At 42.5% G+C, this 22921-nt stretch overlaps 2 protein-coding genes across 5 annotated transcripts in view; both read left to right on the top strand.

The window, feature by feature from the left end:
• Positions 1-1297: 1297 nt before the first annotated feature.
• TPH1 (tryptophan hydroxylase 1) lies at positions 1298-15752 on the top strand. Its single transcript, XM_074999049.1, has 10 exons — positions 1298-1429; positions 3794-3977; positions 5146-5246; positions 5809-5876; positions 7421-7617; positions 9325-9460; positions 10041-10167; positions 11792-11887; positions 12973-13106; positions 14186-15752. Exons 1-10 carry the CDS (start codon positions 1313-1315, stop codon positions 14358-14360), a joined length of 1335 nt encoding a protein of 444 aa, XP_074855150.1. The 5' UTR covers positions 1298-1312; the 3' UTR covers positions 14361-15752.
• Positions 15753-19192: 3440 nt separating this feature from the next.
• SERGEF (secretion regulating guanine nucleotide exchange factor) overlaps positions 19193-22921 on the top strand; it is a 244706-nt gene continuing 240977 nt past the window's right edge. For 2 of the 4 annotated variants that reach the window (XM_074999044.1, XM_074999048.1), the window contains exon 1: positions 19193-19241. In XM_074999044.1, coding sequence (XP_074855145.1) covers positions 19200-19241 — 42 coding nt within the window. In that variant the 5' untranslated portion in view covers positions 19193-19199. Of the gene's footprint in view, positions 19242-19647; positions 19764-21160; positions 21234-22921 lie in introns of those variants that run through there. The other 2 variants (XM_074999045.1, XM_074999047.1) reach the window with 2 other exon arrangements.

Raw genomic sequence — 22921 nt, 5'->3', positions numbered from 1 at the left:
TTCAGTACCTGTTACTTTTTCTGTAATTTAGAACTTATCTTCTCTAAATATATGGACCTCCTACTGTTCTTTTTTGGTACTCGCTCTTTGGGAAACACAAATCCTAACAGCTTTGTCTTCACTCAGTCCCACGCTTCTGCTTATGGCCTAGCATAAATCCTGATTTTACTAGGGTCGCTCATTCCAATTTACCTAATCTTATCATTTGGATAGGCTATCAGTGTGCACAACTTGAAGCTATGTGTGCCAAAATTAGCTGGTTAAATCCAGCATATGTCAAACAGAGATGATCCATCCATAAAAAGTTCACTTTCCCAGAAGTGATAATGGGAATCTATCTATAGGTCATCTGAGCTTGTTTTCAGCAAAACACCAGTTTGCTACTTTAAACAATCTGCATATGTACCATCACTTAATGCACAACACTTCTCTATATACTCTCAGTTAAAGAGAATAGACGCAAAGTGAGAGCTATAAATGGGATGGAGAAAGAAGACAGAGGAAGAATAAAGTCACTGAGATACCTGAAAGTGTTATACATAAAACTTGTCAGACTAAACAGATCAGAAGCTATTCTGAGACTTATGTTTAAGCATTTTCAGAATATGATTAAGATAGCTATTTTAGAGAATGTAGCAAGGAACTCTGGGAAGAAATTATGCAACTTCATCGATCAGATTATACCTAAATTCCTAGTTATGGGATTTTATTCAACATAGTGTTCCTGTTCCATTAGGTTTCTGTCTGGTTGCTTTGTAAAAACAGTGGTTTATGTCCAAACAACAATTCTGATTCAGTGATACCGAATGCGGAGGAACTCCCAGTGCTAGGACATTAAGACTTCATGCAGCTCCTGTTGACAGCAAAGTCCTTCCATTTGTTGACAGCAGTGGGTTTTGAATCAGGTATCCTAGCTTTTCAAGTTTATAGTTAATCCTTAGAAAGTATTTTATTGAAGATATATGCTCTTATTGCTTCTGTGAATCATTTGCTTTTAGGTATAAACTACACTTTGATGAAAAATACACATTGCATCCTACTGAAAAACTACCAAAGACCTCCCAAAAGGAGCCACATTGATTTTTGTTTTAAAAACTTATATTAAGCACTTGTATGTGTTCCTATCTGTTTGAAATGTGAATGTGTGTAACAATTTGAACAACACTTTATTTTTGCAATTGAACAACCAAAATGTGACATTTCTCCACTGTGAGCTTTAGCATAAAGTATACAGGAGCTTTTTCAGTCTATTACTTATTTAACAAATCAACGTTTTCCTATTTGCTTTTAGTTAAATAAGTCAAATTACACAATGATTGAAGACAATAAAGAGAACAAAGACAATTCAGCTGAAAGAAGTAGAGCTGCTGTCATTTTCTCATTAAAGAATGAAGTTGGAGGTCTTGTAAAAGCTCTAAAGCTCTTTCAGGTATGTAGTCCTCACATTTCTATGGATATTTTCTGAATATAAGAGTCTTCTTGGCACCCAGCATGTTTTTTTCCTTTAGTAACAAAGGACCCATAATTCACTGTGAATGCAAACTTGTTCCTGAAAAATTAGAGGTTGTGCTGGCAGCCCTTCAGAAACATGGCCCCTTTTCCTGCTCCCACTGAAATCCAGAGGGGTTTTGCCTTTAACAGAAGGATCGGTACTGTTGGCTTTTGTAACCGACAGAGCTGAAATAATTCCCCTGATTGGAATACTCCAGATCCGAACTCTACAGCAGCTGTTAATTTCTATGATGGTATCAATTGATACTCTTCCATATCTGCAACGTTTCAAAGGTTGAGAAGTTTAGCTCTGAACTTTGTGGCTTCAGCCTATTTGTACCATTTGCTTTGTTTCCCCCGAGTATCCTACATATGAAGAAAGACTCAATTAACACTTTCCTGAATCAGTAGTGTAATTCCTTTATGGATGGAAGCAGTTGCATTGCCACTGAGTGAGATGAAATATATCCTAACCTAAGATCTCAGCCCACTGAGCCGTTGGGGAGTAAGTGGTTAATACTGCTTTACCATGTGTCCACGAATAACATTACTACTAAGAGAGCCCTATTTATTCATTTTATGAAACATATTGTTAAGGAATATTCTTTCAGATAAAACAAAAATTAAAGATACTATTGGAAAAGTACCATTTTAACATCTCCTTTTATATGTAAGAGTAACAAACATTTGCTGACTTGATTGGCAGATTTATACTGTATCAGCAGCTAATCAACTCTATTAGCTAATTAATTTGAAGATTTTACTCTTTTGTTATCCAGTGAAAGGCTTGCTAGAATAAGGATTATGGAATGTTGTCCACTTTATTATGCCTCTTTGTGCTTAAAATTTTTAAATAAAATATTTTACTATATTTATAAATTATAGCAGTATAGGTTTGGGTCAAACAATGAAACCATGAATAGTCATCAATAAGAGACAAAGAAGAGAAGTAGATATTATTGTAATATGGTTATATTCCAGGAATGTCAACGGTAGTTGCGTATTTGTACTGAAACAGCTAGTAGATGACTTTAGAGAGTAAAGGAAATAGATCCACATGGTAGATCTACAAAAGGCTTTTGGCTGAATTCCAAGAGAAGTCATCTGGTGGCATATGAGAAAGAAAATAATACCAGAATTTCATATGTATCATGTTCAAGCCATGTGTATATATACAACATCAACAGCTAGACCTTCTAGTGGCAAAATAGACAAACTATCATTTAAGATGGGAACGCATCAGGGAAGAGCACTGGGCCTGTTCTTATTTATCCTGATCCTGCATACCTGCACAAAGCACATATAGAAAGAAGGACCTTGGTGTACGTTATTTGCAGATGATGTCATTCAACCTAGTGAGGAGGCAGTCTACAACAGGAGCTTGATAAATGGAATCACGTGCTCTAGAGATTGGACTCAAAATAACCAGAGGAAAACAGAGTATGTGGTATGAAATTTCAGTAATTTCAGCACTGAAGAATTATGGCTGAAACTAGATTAGCAGACAATACTGAAAACTCAATGTTTCAAATAGCTGGGTTCTAGAATCTAAGAAAAGTGGGGGGAATGGTGAACAAAATTGGAACCAGGATAATAAATGCTTAGCTCAGATGGAGAGAGATAAGTGGTATAATATGTGACAGGGAATGAAAGGGAAAGTATATAGAAATAGTGGTCCATTAAGTTTTAATACATGGCTCTGAGCACCAAAGAAGAAACAAGAGCAAATGATCCATTCCACAGAAATGTGAATGTGGAGATGGATGAGAAAGACCACATGAGGAACATGTATGTGAGACACATACTCAATGTAACACCTCAAAAGTGGGAAAAATGAGGGAGTGCTGGCTCAGATAGATCAGTCACATAAAGGAAAGTCCTGACAACTGCATGAAGAAGACAGTCCAACAGATGAAGGCTGAAGGAGAAAGGCAGAGAGGCTGAAGAAGACGTGGCTAGAAGCAAGGAAGGTAGGTATTTTAACACAGGAGGTGATAGAACATGCTCATTGAGAAGTGTCCATTTGATGGGATTAATGCAAGGAAAGGAAGACATTTCTAATATACCTACTTCTAAATTAATACTGAGGAAATAAAAACACCCATCTTTCATTTTTTATGAGACAGGAAAGTTTTTTTTAAACAATCATTCCTTATCTCTTTTTAATAAACTAGTTGCTATTAGTAGATCTGTTTACCTAAAGGGACTTTACAGAAATACAGGTAAGCAGTAGACTATTGGTTTGGCAAGCAGCACAGGTTACCAGATCAACTTGTCTTAAAGGACTTTTCCCCATAAATAGGAGAAACATGTGAATCTGATGCACATCGAGTCCCGAAAATCAAGGCGAAGAAATTCAGAGATTGAGATCATTGTGGACTGCGATAGTAACATGGAACAACTGAATGAAATCTTCAACCTTCTGAAATCCCATGCCAGTATTGTATCTGTGAACCACACAGATAATGCCACCATGCAGGAGAATGGTAAGTAGAGAGGTGTGTACTAGCAAAACCACACAAAGGGAAGTGGATGGTGTGGTACTTTCTAATAAGTTAGTTTTCAATCGCTTTATGTCAGGTATTTTGGAACTAGTAGAACAAGCAAATGGGGTAAAATGAAAGGATTGTTCGACTGAACGCTGTCAGTTGAGGTGCTCAGATGGTATGAGTTGGCATACCTTAATTGAAATCAATGAGGCTATGTTATTCACACCAGCTCAAGACATGGCCAGTCAGTGCAATATCTTTTCCTATACGTCACACTCTGTAGAGATCCATCTTTGTGCTCCCCTATTTTTCTTTCATGTTGCATTGTTTGAAATTACTGTGTGAAGTTCAGGGCAACTGGAGTGTCAGGACCCATAGAATTCTGCCCCCACTTTGCTCAGTTGGAAAGGTGCAGGTCAATGGAGAATAAGGCTTGTAGATTCCCTGGCCAGTACTCACCCACCCATGGCTTTGTACAGGGGCAGGGGTTGAACAAAGGTTCTTTTGGGTTAAAAAAAGCTGAGTTTGTAATATAATGACATATCCCTTTAAAGGTATGGTAGTTGAGAATCCCAGACTCCTTCAGTAAACCCTACTGAGCTCCTGCAGAGTGTTTATTCACATTGACATGGACACTTCTTTCTTCCTGTTAGTCAGGTTGTGTGGTGCAGTGGTCAGGGATCTATACTGGGACTTGGCAGGCCTGGGTTTTATTCACACCTTGCTGTGTGATCTTGGACAAATCACATCACTGCCTGTGTTTGTTTCCCTTTCTACCCTTTGTCTCTCTCTTCCAAAGCTCGACTGTCCCTTACTATAGGTTTATGGCGCAGTGAGATGCTGATCTCAGCTGGAGCCTGGAGGCTGCTACTGTAATACAAATAATAACAGCCACAGAGAAAAAAACATTTCAGCAGTAGTCCCTTAGTTAACCATTTCCTTCCCCTGTATTTTAGGACTTGATGCTCTCTAAGCAGAGCATTTTAGTGACACTGGAGGAAGTGTTAGATGCTGTGCTGGTTCCAGATAGTCAGAAGACTCTCTCATTCTCTTTGCTGCCTCTTGGTTTCACTTCTGGCTGCCATAACTAAATTTGAAACAGGCATTACCTCTTTTAACCCACTTGATTTTATAAATAACGTTGTGGATTTCATGTGTTCCTCAGACATGGAGAATATCCCCTGGTTTCCTAAAAAGATCTCGGATTTGGATAAATGTGCGAACCGTGTTCTGATGTATGGATCTGAATTGGACGCCGACCATCCAGTAAGTAGCTTCCCTGCTGTTTGTAACAAGGAGTGATGACTGATCAGTTTTCCCTATAAGAGTGGCTTTGTGGTTTTAGTGTAATTCAGGGACTTACTCCTGGTTTCCTTACTCAGGGCTTGCTCTTATTGATCTCAGTTCTGTAAGCTGTAAGGGAGTCTTGCCTGTGTAGCAACTTGCTGGGTTGGACCCTGAATACTCACAGACAAAAGGAATGATATTTTTAACTAGATTTATTTTTCCCTCAAGTACTGACACAAACAAAATTGAGTTTGGCATAATTTCTCAAATTTGGAGAAATTGGTTGAATAATAGAGTGTAAGCAAAGCTTTGAAAAAGGAATCTGAATCTACAGAACAGTGTTACATCAAGATTATATACATGGAAATTGCTGATCTCTGTTTTAAATTGGAGGATTTAATTAGTCCATAGACTTAATAACAGATAACAGGTTCTTATTTTGACCATTTATTTTAACCAAACATGCTTTTAGAATACTTAGTTTATAGGCTTATTTATTACAAAGATAGAAATCTGTATTTTTTTTTTTGTCCACACTCAGGGTTTCAAAGACAATGTCTACCGTAAGAGGCGCAAGTATTTTGCAGACCTAGCTATGAACTACAAACAGTAAGTATGACTCCTTGCAAAACAAATCCCTGGGTTTGCAATAAGAAGGAGGATTAAATAAATGTAGTTCATGCATACCAGGACAACTCTCCAGGTTTAGCTGAGCTGTGTTCGGTATAGAGGAACAGACAGGTTGATCAAAGCTACCTTATTACTCTCAGGATTTCAGATTGGTCTGAGGATCAGATTATAATCAAAGGTTGCTAGCTAATGATGCCAGGTATTGTGGTCCCATAGGGATGGCTCTACCAGTTGACAATAACTGCACTGCAGTGCATACTGGTTAAAGCCTCTCTCATTCATCATCAGTTCCAACCTTGCCTAGGAACATATCCTGTAACTGAGAGCCTGGGCAACACATGGTGTACAGCTGGCTATATCAGCTTCATAATTACCCTTCTAGGGCAGATCTCAATCACCTTTGTGCCACTTGAGTGGTGCAAAGACACTGAGGTCAGAATTTACCCTCCTGACTGATGAATATAAAATAATTATTCTAGTTTCTGATTCCAAACAGTGCAGTTTTTGGTTCATAATATTGCATTAGCTACAGGGGTTATTAGAAGTACACAGTGAAATGAAACTGAAAAGAGCCTTCTGGTATTTAGGACCCCAGAGTGGGGTCTCTTTGAGTCAGATACAAAAATGACCTTACCTCAGTGCTATAACTTGGCTCCGAGCATATTTTCGTGTTGTTGCCTACATGGGTTTAGACGTCAACCTCCACCCCTGGGAATGGCATAGAAATGGTATAAACCTGTAACGACAGTGGAACACACCATTGGAACCAACAACCTCAACATTAAACCAAATCTGCAGCATTGTTATGTTGAAACGGTTATCTTTGGGGGATTAATTTCTATGTTTATTTGTTCTGTAGATCTCAACATCACTACTGGTAGACTCATGACAGAATTTCTTTTACTTTCAGTGGGTTTTTACGCAAGTTCTCACAATAGTCCAGTTTAATCAAGATCCAGATGGCTAACATGAGGTGATAGGCTAGATTTAATAGTTTGGCAGATATTCATGGTTTTCCTAAAGACGTATGATTTTCACGTAGTAAAAATGCACATTATGATTCCTAGATTTGTCATAATGTTAAACTGAGCTCATTCTCATTCCTTTCCTTTCCTTTAAAGAAATTGAAAAGGTAATTAATTTAGTTATGGATAGGTTCAGGAAAAATATTACATTCTTAGCTTCTGATCCTGCAAGGACTTGTCCTTGGATTAACTTCTTACTTACAATGTCAAACACATATGTAGCTTTTTGCAAGGTAGGGACCTGAGCGTGTGAACCAATTCCATTTATGTCAGTAGAAAGATTTCCATTGATTGACTTTTAAGGGGGGTTGGATCAAACCCTCATAGTGTACCTAAGCTCTTCACAGCAGAGACCATATCCTCCTGTGTATTTGTCAATCATCTAATTGGATGTTACAGCAACATAAGTGTTAAATAATAATACTATGTAAATGAGTCATCCATTTCCAGAGCTATCCATTGATAGACGAACATTCCTTCTGTCTCCTTTCATGATAGTGGTGACCCAATCCCCAAGATTGAATTCACCGAGGAGGAGATCAAAACGTGGGGCACAGTATTCCGAGAGCTCAACAAACTCTACCCAACTCATGCCTGCAGAGAGTACCTTAAAAACTTACCCTTGCTCACCAAATACTGTGGGTACAGAGAAGACAATATCCCCCAGCTAGAAGATGTATCATGCTTCCTGAAAGGTAACTTGCTAAACTAGGTGCTTTCAAAATCCCCCTCCCCCTCCGATGCCTATCTGCATCTTTAGGCATCTATAAATCTTTGAAAATCTTCCCCATATCCTCTGTAAACCACAGCCCCTATAGTATGGTATGCTTGCACGCTTGCTGTCTCGGCATTACAAATTGTAAGCAGTATTTAGCTACTACATGGTGAATTCAGGAGTTCCCATAATGCAATCAATATGGGGCAGAGATACACATACACATTGTGGGAAGGCAGACAAACATGTAACACTATAGAGACATTAACATTATATTTTTCTATTGCATGTATTTTAAGAGCCTCTTATGCCCATTAGTGCTTAAAACAATTATCACGGGTATTATCTTGTTCCTGTGCCACATGACACTTTAAAAATAAAAGGCCTGTATACAGCCACTGAGGTCAGTGGGAGTTTTGTGTGAGGATCACATGGTGTATATGAGCTGCATGTTACAAATATGAAAAGCAAAGAGTTCAGTATTAAAATAAGTATCTGCTCTAAGATGAGATTCTCACTCCAAAATGGAGAGATGGTGAGTTTTCTATGACGTGAAATACTTAAATTGAGACTAGATATCTCTAGCTTAGTCAGAAGTTAGGGACCCTGCAGGAATCATGTGGAGAAATTCTATGGTCTGTGTGGCAGAGGAGCTCAGGTTAGATGATCATTATGATCCTTCCTGTCCCTAACATATTTGAATCTATGAAAGTGAGTGCTCCGCAGTCCTGAACACAATGCAGTGAATCAAAGGAGAAATAAAAAGGAATCACTACATGATGAGACTATATGCTATACTGACATGGACTGGAAAACCAAATCATGAATAATACACGAGTAAATCATGAAGGCCAACAGCAATCATTTAAATATTTTTACCCCCTCTTTTCCTGTCCCTTATTGTGTCTTTCCCTCTCCCTTAATATTATTTAGTTAGCATTATAGTTTTATATAATAGTGAAATCTCTGGGCAAGGCCAGCACTGCAATGACTGCTGGAGATTGTGAATGAGCTCATGAGACATTGTACTACGGCAGCGGTGGGCAACCTGAGGCCTGAGGGATATATGTGGCACAAGGGACATTTTGTTTACTGGTGATTACATGCAGGGTTGCTAGATTTCACTGGTTTCTGTCCATGTTGTTTTTTCCCTACCAGTATTACTAAAGTGACATGCACATAAAGCCTGGGCATGTGACATGAGGTGTGTGCTGTTTGCACACATTTACTGTGAGAGCCATAAATTTCTGTTGCAGTCAATCAAAGCACTGCTATGGTTCAATTGGCACTCCACCCTCCTCCCCCGCCCAAATTCTAGGTACACAAATGCAATTAGGAAAACTACCCCATCCCAGGAGACTGTCTTGGTTATAACAGTCTTGTGGCCCACTGAGATGGAGGGCCACTCACGCAGCCTGCTCACTAGCCTAGGTTGCCAATTGCTGTGCCAGGGTCTAGGGGAAAAAGAGTAGAAAACACACAACGTCCAAAGTACATTGGCAATATCTTGGCAATTTTTAAATGTGGGAATTTTTATCATGGTTTATCTCTAGCTTTCATCCTTGTACTGTGGCATTTACCAAGAAGCAAGAGCAGAACCACATTATAACATTCTGTAACATTATAAACATTGAACATTATAAAGTTCTGTAACATATTGATTTGTGATTTATCTATTGCTTTTCAGAGCGCACAGGTTTCACCATCCGTCCAGTTGCCGGCTATTTGTCACCCAGGGACTTCTTGGCAGGCTTAGCATTCAGAGTTTTTCACTGCACTCAGTATGTTAGGCACAGCTCGGATCCTCTCTACACCCCAGAGCCGTAAGTTACTTTATTTCTGGAGAGAAGTCAAATATATGTGTACAACTGTAGCTTACAGACAAAACTTTGAAATCTGGGTGCCTAAAGTGAAGCTCCTAAACCTATTTTCAAACACTTAGGTAAGATTGGCCTGATTTTCAAAGATAATGAGTGTCTGGATCTCTCACTGACTTTAATGAGGGTCTTAGATGCTCAGCACTTCTGAAAATCAGGCAAAACTTTCTTAGAGATGGGATTTTCAAAAGTGCTCAGTATTAGTCTAACACAGGTCCCCCTGCTCAATGGCATAAGTCCCACTGACTTAAGTGGGAGCAGAAGTAAGCCAACTAGTTTTGAAAATCTGATCCTAGGCTCTTAAACATGAGTGTAGGAGCTTCACCTTAGGTGTCCAGGTTTGAAAATTTGGGCCTGAGTATTTTCTGTAACCTTAGTATGATGCAATTGAATAAGAGAAATGTTTTTCTGTCATCGCAAAGAGTTTTCATCTGAGACAGTTGTGTGTGTTAGATGGTGCTTCTTTTTTCTCTCCATCAGCAAGAAAGAGCATCACCACACAGCTTCTGCTTTGTTTCTTTTTCAGTGATACCTGCCACGAACTCCTGGGTCATGTCCCACTCTTGGCTGAACCCAGTTTTGCTCAGTTCTCCCAGGAAATTGGCCTGGCATCACTTGGGGCATCAGATGAAGCTGTTCAAAAACTGGCTACAGTGAGTGTCCCCATCTCTGCTGGTGATAATCCTGTTTGAATGACTTTCAGAATTGTACAGGGGTGATACCACTCCTATTAAAGTAATTGGGAGATGTACTGTTCATTATCAGGGAAAGCAAATCATTCACTATTGTCCATTTCAGTGGTCTAAACATTTTCTATACCATAACTCCATGATAGATCAGAAATGAAATGCAGTGAATGATATTACAGTAGACCCCTGAAATATATACACTCAAGTGGTGCGTATCTTGGGTTAATGTGACTCTGAGGTCAGAATTTAGCCTCCTGACTGACAAATTTAGCCTCCTGGCCAGCTCTCCGCCACTCAGTTTCCCAGTTCCTGTCAGGGGCAGCATCTGACTTGGCTCCTGCCCTGGTCAGTGTCCCAGCTCTGCAAGTGGAGGGGATCCAGGCTACCCTGAGTTGCACGAAATTTGACTTACATGGGGTTGCACAAGAACACAACCCCACTTAAGTCAGGGGTCTACTGTATTCTACATCTAGCAATAAAGTAATGTTTTCTGGGATCATAACTTACAGATTAAGAACCTATGTTTGGTTTCTTCTAAATCCAAGTTTTTCTAACTCTGGGGTGATAAATCAATAATTCCCACAATAAAATCTATTTCTTTCTCTTGTAGAATTAACTAAGAGAAAAGATAGTTGACATAGGATATAATGAATTGTGTATTTTTAGCATTTAGTATTGAGAGTTTTTTCCACAACAAATTCATGTGTGTGGCATGTGTTGTGTGTGTGTATATCATCATCAGTTCTCACCTTGCCTAGGAACATATCCTGTAACTAAGCATGGGAAAAACATGGTGGAAAGCTGGCTATATATGGTGCCTAAGGTATATGGCTATACAGCTGGCTATATACGGTGCCCCACATCCAAAGTCTTTTGAATATTTTGCAAGAAATAAACAGGAGAGGGAAAAGTATAATAAACAGAGACAATCGGTGGACTTTTCAAAAGCATTCAGGTCTGACTTATATTTCCTCCCACTGCCTTCTATGGCAGCAGAATTAGATTCTCTCTCCTCAAAATGCACCCACACAAATAGCTGAAGCCAGTAAATTGAAATAAACATATTACATCCTTTCAGACAACAGAACTAAAGAAAAAACAGATGTGACCTTGGGTTTTGTTCATCCCCCTCTGGTTGATCTCATTATTTATCAATTAAAAAAAAAATCCAGTCACTTCCAGTGCTTCTGTTAAGCTGTCTGTGACAATTTCACTGGGCACTTCAGTGCATTTGTATGGCAGAACTAGAACTCTGTGTTTCTGTTGAGATTAACCATTTCTTTGCTAAAGTGAGCCTGGGGTGTGGAACAGCAGCAGTGAGCTCACTTGTCAGAATTGTCCAGCTCAGTTGTTGTTCATCTTTCCCATTCTGGGCTGCCTTCCATTTAGCAAAATTGGGTAGTTATGAACCTCTGACACTTGCTCAAGACTCTCTTGTGGGTTGTTACATGCTGCTTGATAACCTTTGGTCAGATTTGCTTGACTCTCAAAATCTGCTGCTCCATTAGTTGCATCTGATCTGAAGACTTATTTTCTTCCCACACTTCTGCCATTTTAATTTCTTTTTTTTGTTTCCCTTCTGTACCAGTGCTACTTCTTCACTGTGGAATTTGGTTTGTGTAAGCAAGAGGGACAGCTGAGAGTCTATGGGGCTGGATTACTTTCTTCCATTAGTGAGCTCAAGGTAATAAGAGCTAAATATTCTCCAGTTATTTGCCCTCTTCTTTGGCCATGTCTACTCTATGTGGAAAAGTCACTTTAAGATACACAATTCCAGCTATGATAATTGCGCAGCTGGAATTGACAGACTGTACATTGATTTTTCTGGACATCTCCACAGCAGGATGTTGGCAAGAGAAACTCTCTCGTTGACCTTCTCGCGATAGTGAGAAGTACCAGGGTCGATGGTAGAGCCTTGATGGTTTGATTTAGCATGTCCCCCCCAGGCATGCTAAACCAAACCCCCAAAAGATTGACCACGATCGAGTTGATCTTCCAGTAAATATAGAAGTACCCTTTATATTTACACTGATTTTTGTGGTAGTTGGTTCATAATATTGGGTGTAGTGAGTAGCTGTAGCCAATAGCCCATTTGACACCGAGAGCTGAAGCAGCATATATTTAGGTAGCATTTACTCTGGAATCTTCTACAGCCAGGTTTTTAAAAGCATTTAAATATATTAATTGCAGTGGAAGCAATTTAGGGGGACCTAAATATCTTTCACCTCAAGCTCCTAGAGATCTATAGAGTTGATTCTGGTTAAGTGAAAAAGCCTGGAATTAATAATTGGAAATTGTATCTTTTGGTGTGTGCTGAGCCTGATTGCTCCCAGAGGTTGTAGATGGAGTTGAAGGTGCACAGCATTTCTAAATCAGGACCTCAATACTGTAGATGTGTTTTAAGCATAAGGCTCTACTTGTAAGACTCTGGTGCTATTCTCATTGAGTAACTTCCTGCAACAGGTGGGTTCAGAGTTTCAGGTATGTTGACTTACTCACATAACAAGATGCCCTTCACCAAAAGTATATGGCAGAATCTAGCCCTTTAAGGGTAGGCAGTTTCCTAAGGTTAGCTGATGCTAATTAGTGGATATAACCCTTGAGAGATGATGTGCTACACAGACATTTCATTTATGGTACCATTTCATCCTATTCAACACACTATTTATATTCCCTGTTTGTTTCCTATGGACTATTTTTTGGTGCTGATACTGCTGTGACATGTGCTAACACTAATACCTTTACTTCATTACTTGGTGTATTATCCAGCATGCTCTTTCTGGCAATGCCAAAGTCAAGCCCTTTGATCCAACGGTAACTTGCAAGCAAGAATGCATCATCACCACTTTCCAGGAAGTCTACTTTGTTTCTGAAAGTTTTGAAGAAGCAAAGGAAAAGATGAGGTACAGTTTGTTTTAATCTTGGTGATTACCTAAACTAGGTTTATTCTTATGTGTGTGCAGTCCAAAAAAAAAAAAGGCAAAACAAAAAAAGAAACAACTTTTTAGCTTGCACTCAGTTAAAAAGCTGATGTAAAACAGGGATAAAAATGCTGACTTCCTTTATAAAGTTCTTTGAAATCTACTGACAAAACCCATTTTATAATAACAGTCCTAGCATCAATGCAACTGCTATTTCAAAATAATTTCAAAATAGTGATTGGATTATTTTGAAATTGGTAAACCTCACTCTATGAGGAATAATGCCTATTTCAAAATAGGTGCTGTTAAGGCAGAGGCCGTGGCTACACTACCCCTCCCTTTCAGAAGGGACATGTAAATTACAGCTGTTTGAAAATGCAAATGAGGCATTGATATGAATATTCAGCACCTCATTTGCATAATGACAGCCACCCAGCCTGTCAAAATTGCTGATTTTGAAACAAAAATAGCTGGGTAGGGGGTCCCTTTGAAAGGGTGTCCTGATTTCGAAAGCATCCTTCTTTCCAATTTTTTTAAGCTATTTATTCTGGAATAGCTTATTTCACAATAAGGCTGCTGTGTACACATACCTTTAAACAAAGCATGGTGACTGGCTCAGGGACACACTTGGCATTTTGCTAATTTACAGTAACCTCTGTTTTATCTGGTATTTGATCAACTGGAACTCTCAAATAACTGGCATAACTATCAAACCCTGAGCCATGACACTGTTTCCCCTTCTTACTTCGCTGGAGAGCAGAACCGAGCACACAAGCCCCTTGGGGGCTGACCCACTCAGTCCCCACTCTGTATCCCTCTTCAAGCAGTTCCATGCCATCTCCACCAACCAGGTAGGGGCAGCGGTTAATCAGGAGTCGGGGCTGGGATGCAGGGGGAGATGAACTTTGTTATAGGTTGGGCCACTGGCCCTATCTGTGCCTCCCATCAGCTGCTCTTTATGAACCGGAATATTTGAAAATCCGGCAACCTCCTACTCCCGGGGTTCCTGAATACGAAAGAGTTTACTGTAATTTGAAACACTCTCTCTTTTGTTTGAACAGAGAGTTTGCAAAAACAATCAAGCGCCCATTTGGAGTAAAGTACAACCCTTATACACAAAGCGTGCAGATCCTGAAAGACACCAAGAGCATCGCCAGTGTGGTGAACGAGTTGCGTCATGAATTGGACATCGTCAGCGATGCCCTCAACAAGATGGGCAAGCAGCTGGGCATCTAACTTGGCCAGTAATCATCAGCACCTAGCACTCAGCAGCTTTGTTTATTTGTCCTGTTCTACGCATGAAAATTCCTGTTAGGTGCTATACATAGAAATCTCCTCTCTAATAACAGAAGAATTAATGGATAGTAGGGATAGTTACTTTAACTTTCACGTTTTTCTGCTTAAAACACTTTGCCCTTACCAAATGTTTACATGACCCTCCAATCTCTCCCCCACTTTAAACCAATCCAGAAAGAAAAGGGGTGCATTCATCTTCAAAATCACCACATATGAACAGGGGCAGCTGCATCAGAAAAAGGTGCAGGAAACCCTGTGGTAGACAGCTGTGAGATAATTTACCCCCAGTGGAAATTTCCTCCCTAATTCCCAACAGTATGAAGTCAGTTTATGAGCTCACAGACATGTTCAAATAATCTGTAATTGAAAAAAAGTCTGTCAACCTCTGAATAGCATTCTCCTGATGTAGCAAGCTCTCAAGTTTTGTGAGTATTCAAGCAATGAATTCAAAGGCAAAACTCCTAGTGATTTGCATGCAGTTGGGATTTTATCCCTGGATTCCTAAGAACAAGGTGGAAGAGATACTCAAATATTACAGATGTCCCTGCCAGCCCTCTGCACAGTGGTGAATTTCATCCCAATAGACCATCTGGACCATATACATAACACCCAGCCTAAAATATTCTATATTATGAGAGATCTGATTTTAAAATATTTTTTCCTTTTAAAATCAAATCTGGGTGATTTTATTGGTACCCTTTTTACCAGCACAAGATTACTTTTATAATGTTTTTTCTTTTACATTTAGGACAGTCAGCCTATATTTTTGATAAAAATTAGCTAGACTTCTTGTAACAGTTTTTGGGAACCTCATGTTTTTAAAGAAGATCTATTCAGTTTAAACATGTGATGAGTGTGGATTGGTTTTGCTTGCACGTGCAGTAATGGTTTGTGTTAAGATTTTTTTTTTGTTTAAAAGTACTGCATTTTTGTATTTTTTGATTATAAACAGAAGATGTAATAAATGTTGCTTCTCATCCTAAATCTGTATTATGTACAAACTTCAATAGGAAACATTAGATCTTTTACATTTCTGAAAGTACCTAGATTTAATAATTCTAGCGTTATTCTGTGAAGAGGAATTCTATTTATGTTATATGGTACAAATATGGTAAACAAAATGTTAAGATTAAAATATCTTTAGGGTGTAACAGCATTAATGTATGGTTTTATCAAGTCCAAACCTGCTGAGTACGTAAAACATTAATCTACATAATTTAAATATATTTAAATAATGTGGATGCTTGAGATGATGATAACAAAACAAAAATTGCTGAATTGTTAGCATGAAAATCAATGTAAAACTCCAAATCCCTAACTCTACAGCCTAACAATAAACATGGTTACTGGTGATTTGTGGATTTCCACCTTTAATGGAACCATTCAATTACCTGGATACAGTAATGCCTGCAGATACACATTTATGATCCCCAGTGATATCACAGGAAGTTGTACATATTTATTTGAGGAAGGAATTGCCTCCCCTTGTGTTTTGCAGGTTCAGTCTTAAACTCATTGAGAGGTGTGGGTTGTAGAATGAGTTTCTTAGGCCCTCATTCAGCAAGATGGTCCCTGTAGGTATATCCACTACCTTCAACAAGTCTCTGCATTGACGCAGAATTCCATCCGAGGGGTGTTCATTCCATTGCTTCTTGTCCTATTTTCAGATGCTAATGAGAATAATTTGTCTCAGCTTTGCAACACCCCTCTAGGTACTTGAAGGCTAATGTCATGTCTCCTCTCAACCTTCTATTTTCCAAACTAAACAAACCCAATTCTTTTAATCTTCTCTCATACCCTGATTGTGCTTGGTATTGTACACACATACATAAGAAGATAAGGACAGGCCCTACCCCAAAGAGCTTACATTTGGCAGTTTTTGGCTGTGTCTACACATGCCCCAAACTTCGAAATGGCCATGCAAATGGCCATTTCGAAGTTTACTAATGAAGCGCTGAAATGCATATTCAGCGCTTCATTAGCATGCGGGCGGCAGCCGCGCTTCGAAATTGACGCTCCTTGCCGCCGCGCGGCGCGTCCAGACGGGGCTCCTTTTCGAAAGGACGCCGCCTACTTCGAAGTCCCCTTATTCCCATGGGAATAAGGGGACTTCGAAGTAGGCGGCGTCCTTTCGAAAAGGAGCCCCGTCTGGACGCGCCGCGCGGCGGCAAGGAGCGTCAATTTCGAAGCGCGGCTGCCGCCCGCATGCTAATGTGTAGTTCCGCCCTTGTGTAGTTCCTGCCTCCTTGGCTACGTCTACACGTGCACCCAACTTCGAAATAGCTTATTTCGATGTTGCGACATCGAAATAGGCTATTTCGATGAATAACGTCTACACGTCCTCCAGGGCTGGCAACGTCGATGTTCAACTTCGACGTTGCTCAGCCCAACATCGAAATAGGCACAGCGAGGGAACGTCTACACGCCAAAGTAGCACACATCGAAATAAGGGAGCCAGGCACAGCTGCAGACAGGGTCACGGGGCGGACTCAACAGCAAGTCGCTCCCTTAAAGGGCCCCTCCCAGACACACTTTCATTAAACAGTGCAAGATACACAGAGCCAACAACTAGTTGCAGACCCTGTATATGCAGCATGGACCCCCAGCTGCAGCAGCAGCAGCCAGAAGCCCTGGGCTAAGGGCTGCTGCTCACGGTGACCACAGAGCCCCGCAAGGGCTGGAGAGAGAGTATCTCTCAACCCCCCAGCTGATGGCCGCCATGGAGGACCCCGCTATTTCGATGTTGCGGGACGCGGATCGTCTACACGTCCCTACTTCGATGTTGAACGTCGAAGTAGGGCGCTATTCCCATCCCCTCATGGGGTTAGCGACTTCGACGTCTCGCCACCTAACGTCGATTTCAACTTCGAAATAGCGCCCAACACGTGTAGACGTGACGGGCGCTATTTCGAAGTTACTGCCGCTACTTCGAAGTAGCGTGCACGTGTAGACGCAGCTCTTGTGTAGTAGCTGCCGCCCTTGTGTAGTTCCTGCCTCCATCTGCTGTGGTCGTCTGCTAGTTCTTCCCAGTTGTCCAGCTCGATGTCCACCTCTCTGAGGTCTCTCTTGCAGACATCTTTGTAGCACAACTGGGGGCGTCCGGGAGGTCTTTTGCCAGAGGCTAGCTCACCATATAGGATGGCTTTTGGAATCCTTCCATCATTCATCCTGTGGACGTGGCCAAGCCAGCGGAGCCAACGCTGCCTGAGGAGGGTGTGCATGGTTGGGATTCCAGCTTGCTTGAGGACGGCGGTGGTGGTCACTCTGTCCTTCCATGATATTCCAAGGATGCGCCTGAGGCAGCGCAAGTGGAAGACGTTCAGCCTCTTTTCCTGGCGGGCATACAGGGTCCAAGTCTCGCTGCCATAAAGGAGGGTGCTGAGGATGCAGGCTCTGTAGACTTGCATTTTGGTGTGAGTGTACAGCTTGTTGTTATTCCACACTCTCTTGCTGAGTCTGAACAGAGTTGTGACCGCTTTTCCGATCCTCCTATTTAGCTCAGTGTCCAACGACAGGGTGTCAGTGATGGTGGACCTGAGGTAAACGAACTCGTGGACGACCTCTTACGTATAGTTGTCAATGCTGATTGATGGGGATTCAGCAACATCCTGACCGAGTACGTTTGTCTTCTTTAGGCTGATGGTAAGCCCAAAGGAGGAGCCCCGTGTTTGTCCTTTTCCGATATGGTGTTCCACCTGTGCCCTGCAAGGCAGCACTATCAGGAAAAGCAGTCTCTGAAGAGAAGAGCCTGAAGAGCGATGGGGGAAGTTGGACCTGGGGGCACTGAGAGCAGCTGAGGGGAGAGGGGCCAGTGCAATGAGGAGGGTGGACATGGGAGCAGATGCGGGTAGTGGGTTGGGGAGGGTCCTATGGTGATGGTAGCTTGGGGGGGAGGCGAAAGGGAGGGAGGAGGGTCCTGGGGATATGAGGTCATTGCTTGACAGGGACCTATGGTGACTTGTGGTGACAGGGAGGTATGAAGTAGTGGGATCCTTAACCACATTCTCCACACCCCACTGCCTTGTGGGTTATCCTGGGAAGGAGCAAGGCTAAGGGAGTAAACCCTGACAGAAAATCCGGAGTGGAGTCCGAAGGCGGTTCAGTGTCAACTTCTGGCACTGTCCTGGCAACTCCTGCAGCTGAGCTGGTACCAGACGTGGAGGTTATCCTCTCCTTTGGACTATATCAGTAAATAGGGTTACTGTATAAAAAAGAGGACATGCCTGAGGAGTATATCTGTATCAGTATCTACCATCTCACTCTATAGTACAGTAATACAACGTGAGTTGATACCCATACAGATACACTTCTCAGGGGTGTTCTCTTTTTAGAAATGTCAGATATGGTAATACTATTTAAAACCACATCTGATTAAACCCGTCCTGTTTAAAGGATGGTATCGCAGTTCACACCCAAATCTGATAGAGCTAGAAGGGACTGTACTTAGGAGGTCATCAACTCCAGCGCCCTGCCCTTTTTCCAGGAACAAGCAGTGCCTCTCTCTCCCCACAGTTTGCCCCAGATCCTTAAATGGCTCCCTCAAGGATTGAGCTCACAACGCTCGGTTTAGGAGGCCAATGCTCAAACCACTGTTACAAGCTGAAGGGTATGGCCACGTGCTATTTTGCTTCAGACAGAACGAACTCTTCCTTCTCCTGCACATCCTCAGCCAAGCTTTCCGGCACCGCCTCCCGCCGCTGCAATGGCCCCACGGCCCGCCCCTCCTGCAGGCTCAGCCCCGGCGCGGGCGGGGCTGAGCGGAGCCGCCGGCCTGGGCCTATGGAGTCAGCGGGGGAGGCGGCGCGGGCACTGTTCGCCTGGGTAGGTTGGTGCCTGCAGGGCGGCGCCCGGAGCAGGCTGCTCGGCTGCCTGGGAGGGGGCGAGTTGCTGCCTGTGCAGAAGCAGGAGGCTAAAGGGAGGTGTTTTCCTCCCTCTCTCGCCGCCCCCCTCCGGGCTCCTGTACCAGCCGCAGCAATTTCCTCTTCCCTCAATCCAAAATATGGCCCTTTGCCAAGCCCTCCTCCCACCACGAGAGGGAGCCGGACTGGAGCCCGCTGGGCCTGCAGGGGGTGGTGTGGCGAGTGCGCGGATACCCCTGGCTGGAGACTGCTGGCGCCTTTTGCCCATGCGTTCCTGCCCCCGGCGCGGCCCTGCCGCGGGTGGCACCCTGCGCGCTGCTTCCCCAGGCTGGGGCGGCGGTGGGCAGAGCTGGTGGCGCGGCCTCGCAGTAGCGCGTGGAAAGCTGTAAAACACCTCCCCCGCTTCCTTCCCTTTGCCACGCGGAAAACACCAGCCCGACCATACGAGCAGCCGGTCGGGGACTCGCCCTGCGCGCTGTTCCAGGTCAGAGGTTTGGGGATTGCTGGCGCGGTGGCACGAACGAGTGAGGGCGAGGGGAGCTGCTGACTCTCCAGGAGTCCCCTGAGCTGCGACTGGTTTGCATCAAGTAGACTGAGCAGGTTGCCGTCCCTGCTCTCTTTCCTATATACTGTTCAAAGAGATGTGTACCTGGAGCCTGCCGCTCCCTGGGCAGGCTGCTGCCCAGTGAAACTGGTGATCTGCAGGAACGGTTGGGGCTGCTGAAGGCACAAAGCATGTATTTGAGTTGTTATTACTGCATCAGGCCAGTGGGTGCGGCAGTACCTGCGGTGGACTGCTTTCAGGGATAGCAGTTCACCCATGTTAACAGTTGCAGGGTCAAGCCCTAGGTTTAAAACGAGTAGGAACATTGCACGCTGGATCCAGTGATCTCCTCGAGCTGCGTGTGTTAAAGATGAGTGGGGCTTATGTGTGGTTCAGCTCTGTGGATTCGCCTTTGCTACTGCCATGTAGTTCTAGTGCACACGCTATGGGCATTGCTATTTGTAGGTTTGAGTGCTAGCAAAGACCTTATACAAATAGGCTGCTCTCAATAACACTGCTAAAAATAGACAATAAAAGGCTGTGTTAAGTGCTCTCTTTCTGAAGCTACCTTGTTAATCTTCACATAGACTGTGTGCTTTTGTGCTTCATGGTTAATGTTTATGATCCTCTCCTTTCCGATCCCATTTGAAAAGAATTTAGAAGTATAACATATTTCCTGAAAGATTTCAAGATTAGGCCTTTCACTTGCTCCCTAAAGTGGTGTAGGAGCATGTTTGCAGCTATGTGTGTTTTAAGAACTGTTGCTGTCCAAAAGTTGAAAACCCCTTTCCTCGGGGTAAAAGTGGAATGTGCTTTGGTGAGTGTGCAGGCCCATGTCATCAATGTTTATACCATTTATGCTTTTTTTTTTAAACAGAAATAAAATGTTTACTTCTTATAACCTTATAAATAAAGATAACCTTATAAATGTGAGCTGCATATGATGTCTGCCTGAGACCTCAGATATGGACTCCAGTACCATCTCTGTGACTTTTTAAGCATTAGCAAAATGAGACAAACTGACTCGGGTCCATGATGGTGTTGCTGTTCAGACCCTATTCAAATGTTTCTGGGAGAATGCATGTGAAAATGTAGTCTTTCCGTGCAGTGCCCCATTGCTATGATAAAATAACACAGTCACCTGGGATTCACCAAAATATGCTATTAAGAGCTGATTGTGTCTTGGCCTTCACATCATTGGAGGGCTAGAAGGGAGAATGCCAAGCCCATGTGCAGAAAGATCATAGCTGCTGACTTGTCAGTCTGGATTCTGTTCAAATATGTTCATGGTTCACGAACACTAGTTCCTCCTAAAGTGTGTGTCCTTCTCTTTACAGTTGAAGAGTTTTGCCGTGGACTTCAGTAGGACCAGGAAAGTCAGCTGTAATGCATGAAGAGAACATAGGCAGGGTGAGGAGAGCTGTAGTTGCTCCTACCTGCTCTGATACTTAACCCCAAACTCTGTGCAGAAGTCATATTGGTCAAAATAATTACAATATAAACTTGTAAGAGCTAGCCACTTCAGACACCTGGAAACCTTATTCCACCCATCCTGAAGGCTGCCAGTTCAGGAAGGCAGGGGTTTCAAGCCTTTTTCTTTATGAGGTTCCCTTGACTTGGTATAACAACTCCATGGCTCACCTGTGCCACAGCCACGGGTTTGCTGCGTGTAAAAGCCAGGGCCTATGTCAGAAGGTGGCAAGCAGAGCAATTGCCTGGGTACCTCAAAGCTAAGCTTCCCAGTGGTCTGCTCTAGCCCCATATGGCATGGCTTAGGGTTCTAGGCTTCAGTGCCATGCAGTGTAGGGGGATTGGTTTCAGCCCCATCCAGTGGAGGTTTGGCTTTCTTCTGGGCCCCAGCAAGTCTAATATTGATCCTACTTGATGCTCAGAGGGCTCCAGACTCCTCATTGAGAACTATTGCCATAAGATACCTATTTTCTATCTTCTTGCCTCACCCATTCTTTCAGCATCTAATTGTGTTGTACTCCTTGTAGTGAATATGTGATTTTCCTCCAAGAAGTGTGGTGCAGTTAGTGAACAGTGGTACACCCCTAAGCCATCTCAAAACAAAAAAGCAGTTCTGTAGCACTTTAAAGACTAACAAAATATTAAAATAAAATATTTTATTAGGTGATGAGCTTTCATTGGACAGACCACTTCAGATCTGGAACCATCTGATATTGTATACACTGTGTACAATGGAGTGACTTACACTAATGTCCAGCTCCCTACTGAGCTAAAATCATTAAATTTAATGCACACATTACATGTACATCATGCAGTACAGACAAAATCCTTAAAAAGAACCTTGACCTCTCCATCTAAGTGCCCCTGCTTGATACAGTCTTAAAAATTTCTTGTTAACTGATGCTATTTCTCTTTAAAACACATCAGGGCTATGTCTACACTAGCCAAAAACTTTGAAATGCCCATGCAAATGGCCATTTTGAAGTTTACTAATGAAGAGCTGAAATACATATTCAGCGCCTCATTAGCATGCGGGCGGCCGCAGCACTTTGAAATTGACACGGCTTGCCGTCGCGCAGCTCGTCCAGACGGGGCTCCTTTTTGAAAGGACCCCGCCTACTTCGAAGTCCCCTTATTCCTATGAGCAGATGGAAATAAGGGGACTTCGAAGTAGCCGGGGTCCTTTCGAAAAGGAGCCCCATCAGGACGAGCTGCGTGACGGCGAGCCGCGTCAATTTCGAAGTGCCGTGGCCGCCCGCATGCTAATGAAGCTCTGAATATGTATTTCAGCGCTTCATTGGTAAACTTTGAAATGGCCATTTGCATGGTCATTTCGAAGTTTTGGCTAGCGTAGACACGGCCCAGGTACTGCATAACCAGTGTGTGAGAAAGGAAGAAACTAGGTGAGGCAGGGTATTTGAGGTGGAAAATGGTGGGCCAGAGAAAATGCAAATTGTTAATTTCTCCTTGGAGGGCAGTAATTATGGGTCAGAGGTCATTAATACCATTAACAGGTTTTTGCTTAGAATGTTGTTGAAGGTAAGTAAATGTGCCACTGGCATTGATGTTCATAGCAGTCCAAGCATCTGGCAGATCTGAATATCAACTAATGCCATTGAGAAACCTCA

Source organism: Carettochelys insculpta, chromosome 6 (genome assembly GCF_033958435.1).
Source record: "Carettochelys insculpta isolate YL-2023 chromosome 6, ASM3395843v1, whole genome shotgun sequence".
NCBI lineage: Eukaryota > Metazoa > Chordata > Testudines > Carettochelyidae > Carettochelys > Carettochelys insculpta.
This window is presented reverse-complemented; position numbering and strand designations above follow the sequence as displayed.

Coding starts and splice junctions, on each gene's coding strand:
- TPH1 (XM_074999049.1), top strand. CDS start 1,313: ATGATTGAAGACAATAAAGAGAACAAAGACAATTCAGCTGAAAGAAGT. Junction 11,888..12,972: donor CTTCCATTAGTGAGCTCAAG/GTAATAAGAGCT, acceptor TGTATTATCCAG/CATGCTCTTTCTGGCAATGC. Junction 13,107..14,185: donor GAAGCAAAGGAAAAGATGAG/GTACAGTTTGTT, acceptor TTGTTTGAACAG/AGAGTTTGCAAAAACAATCA.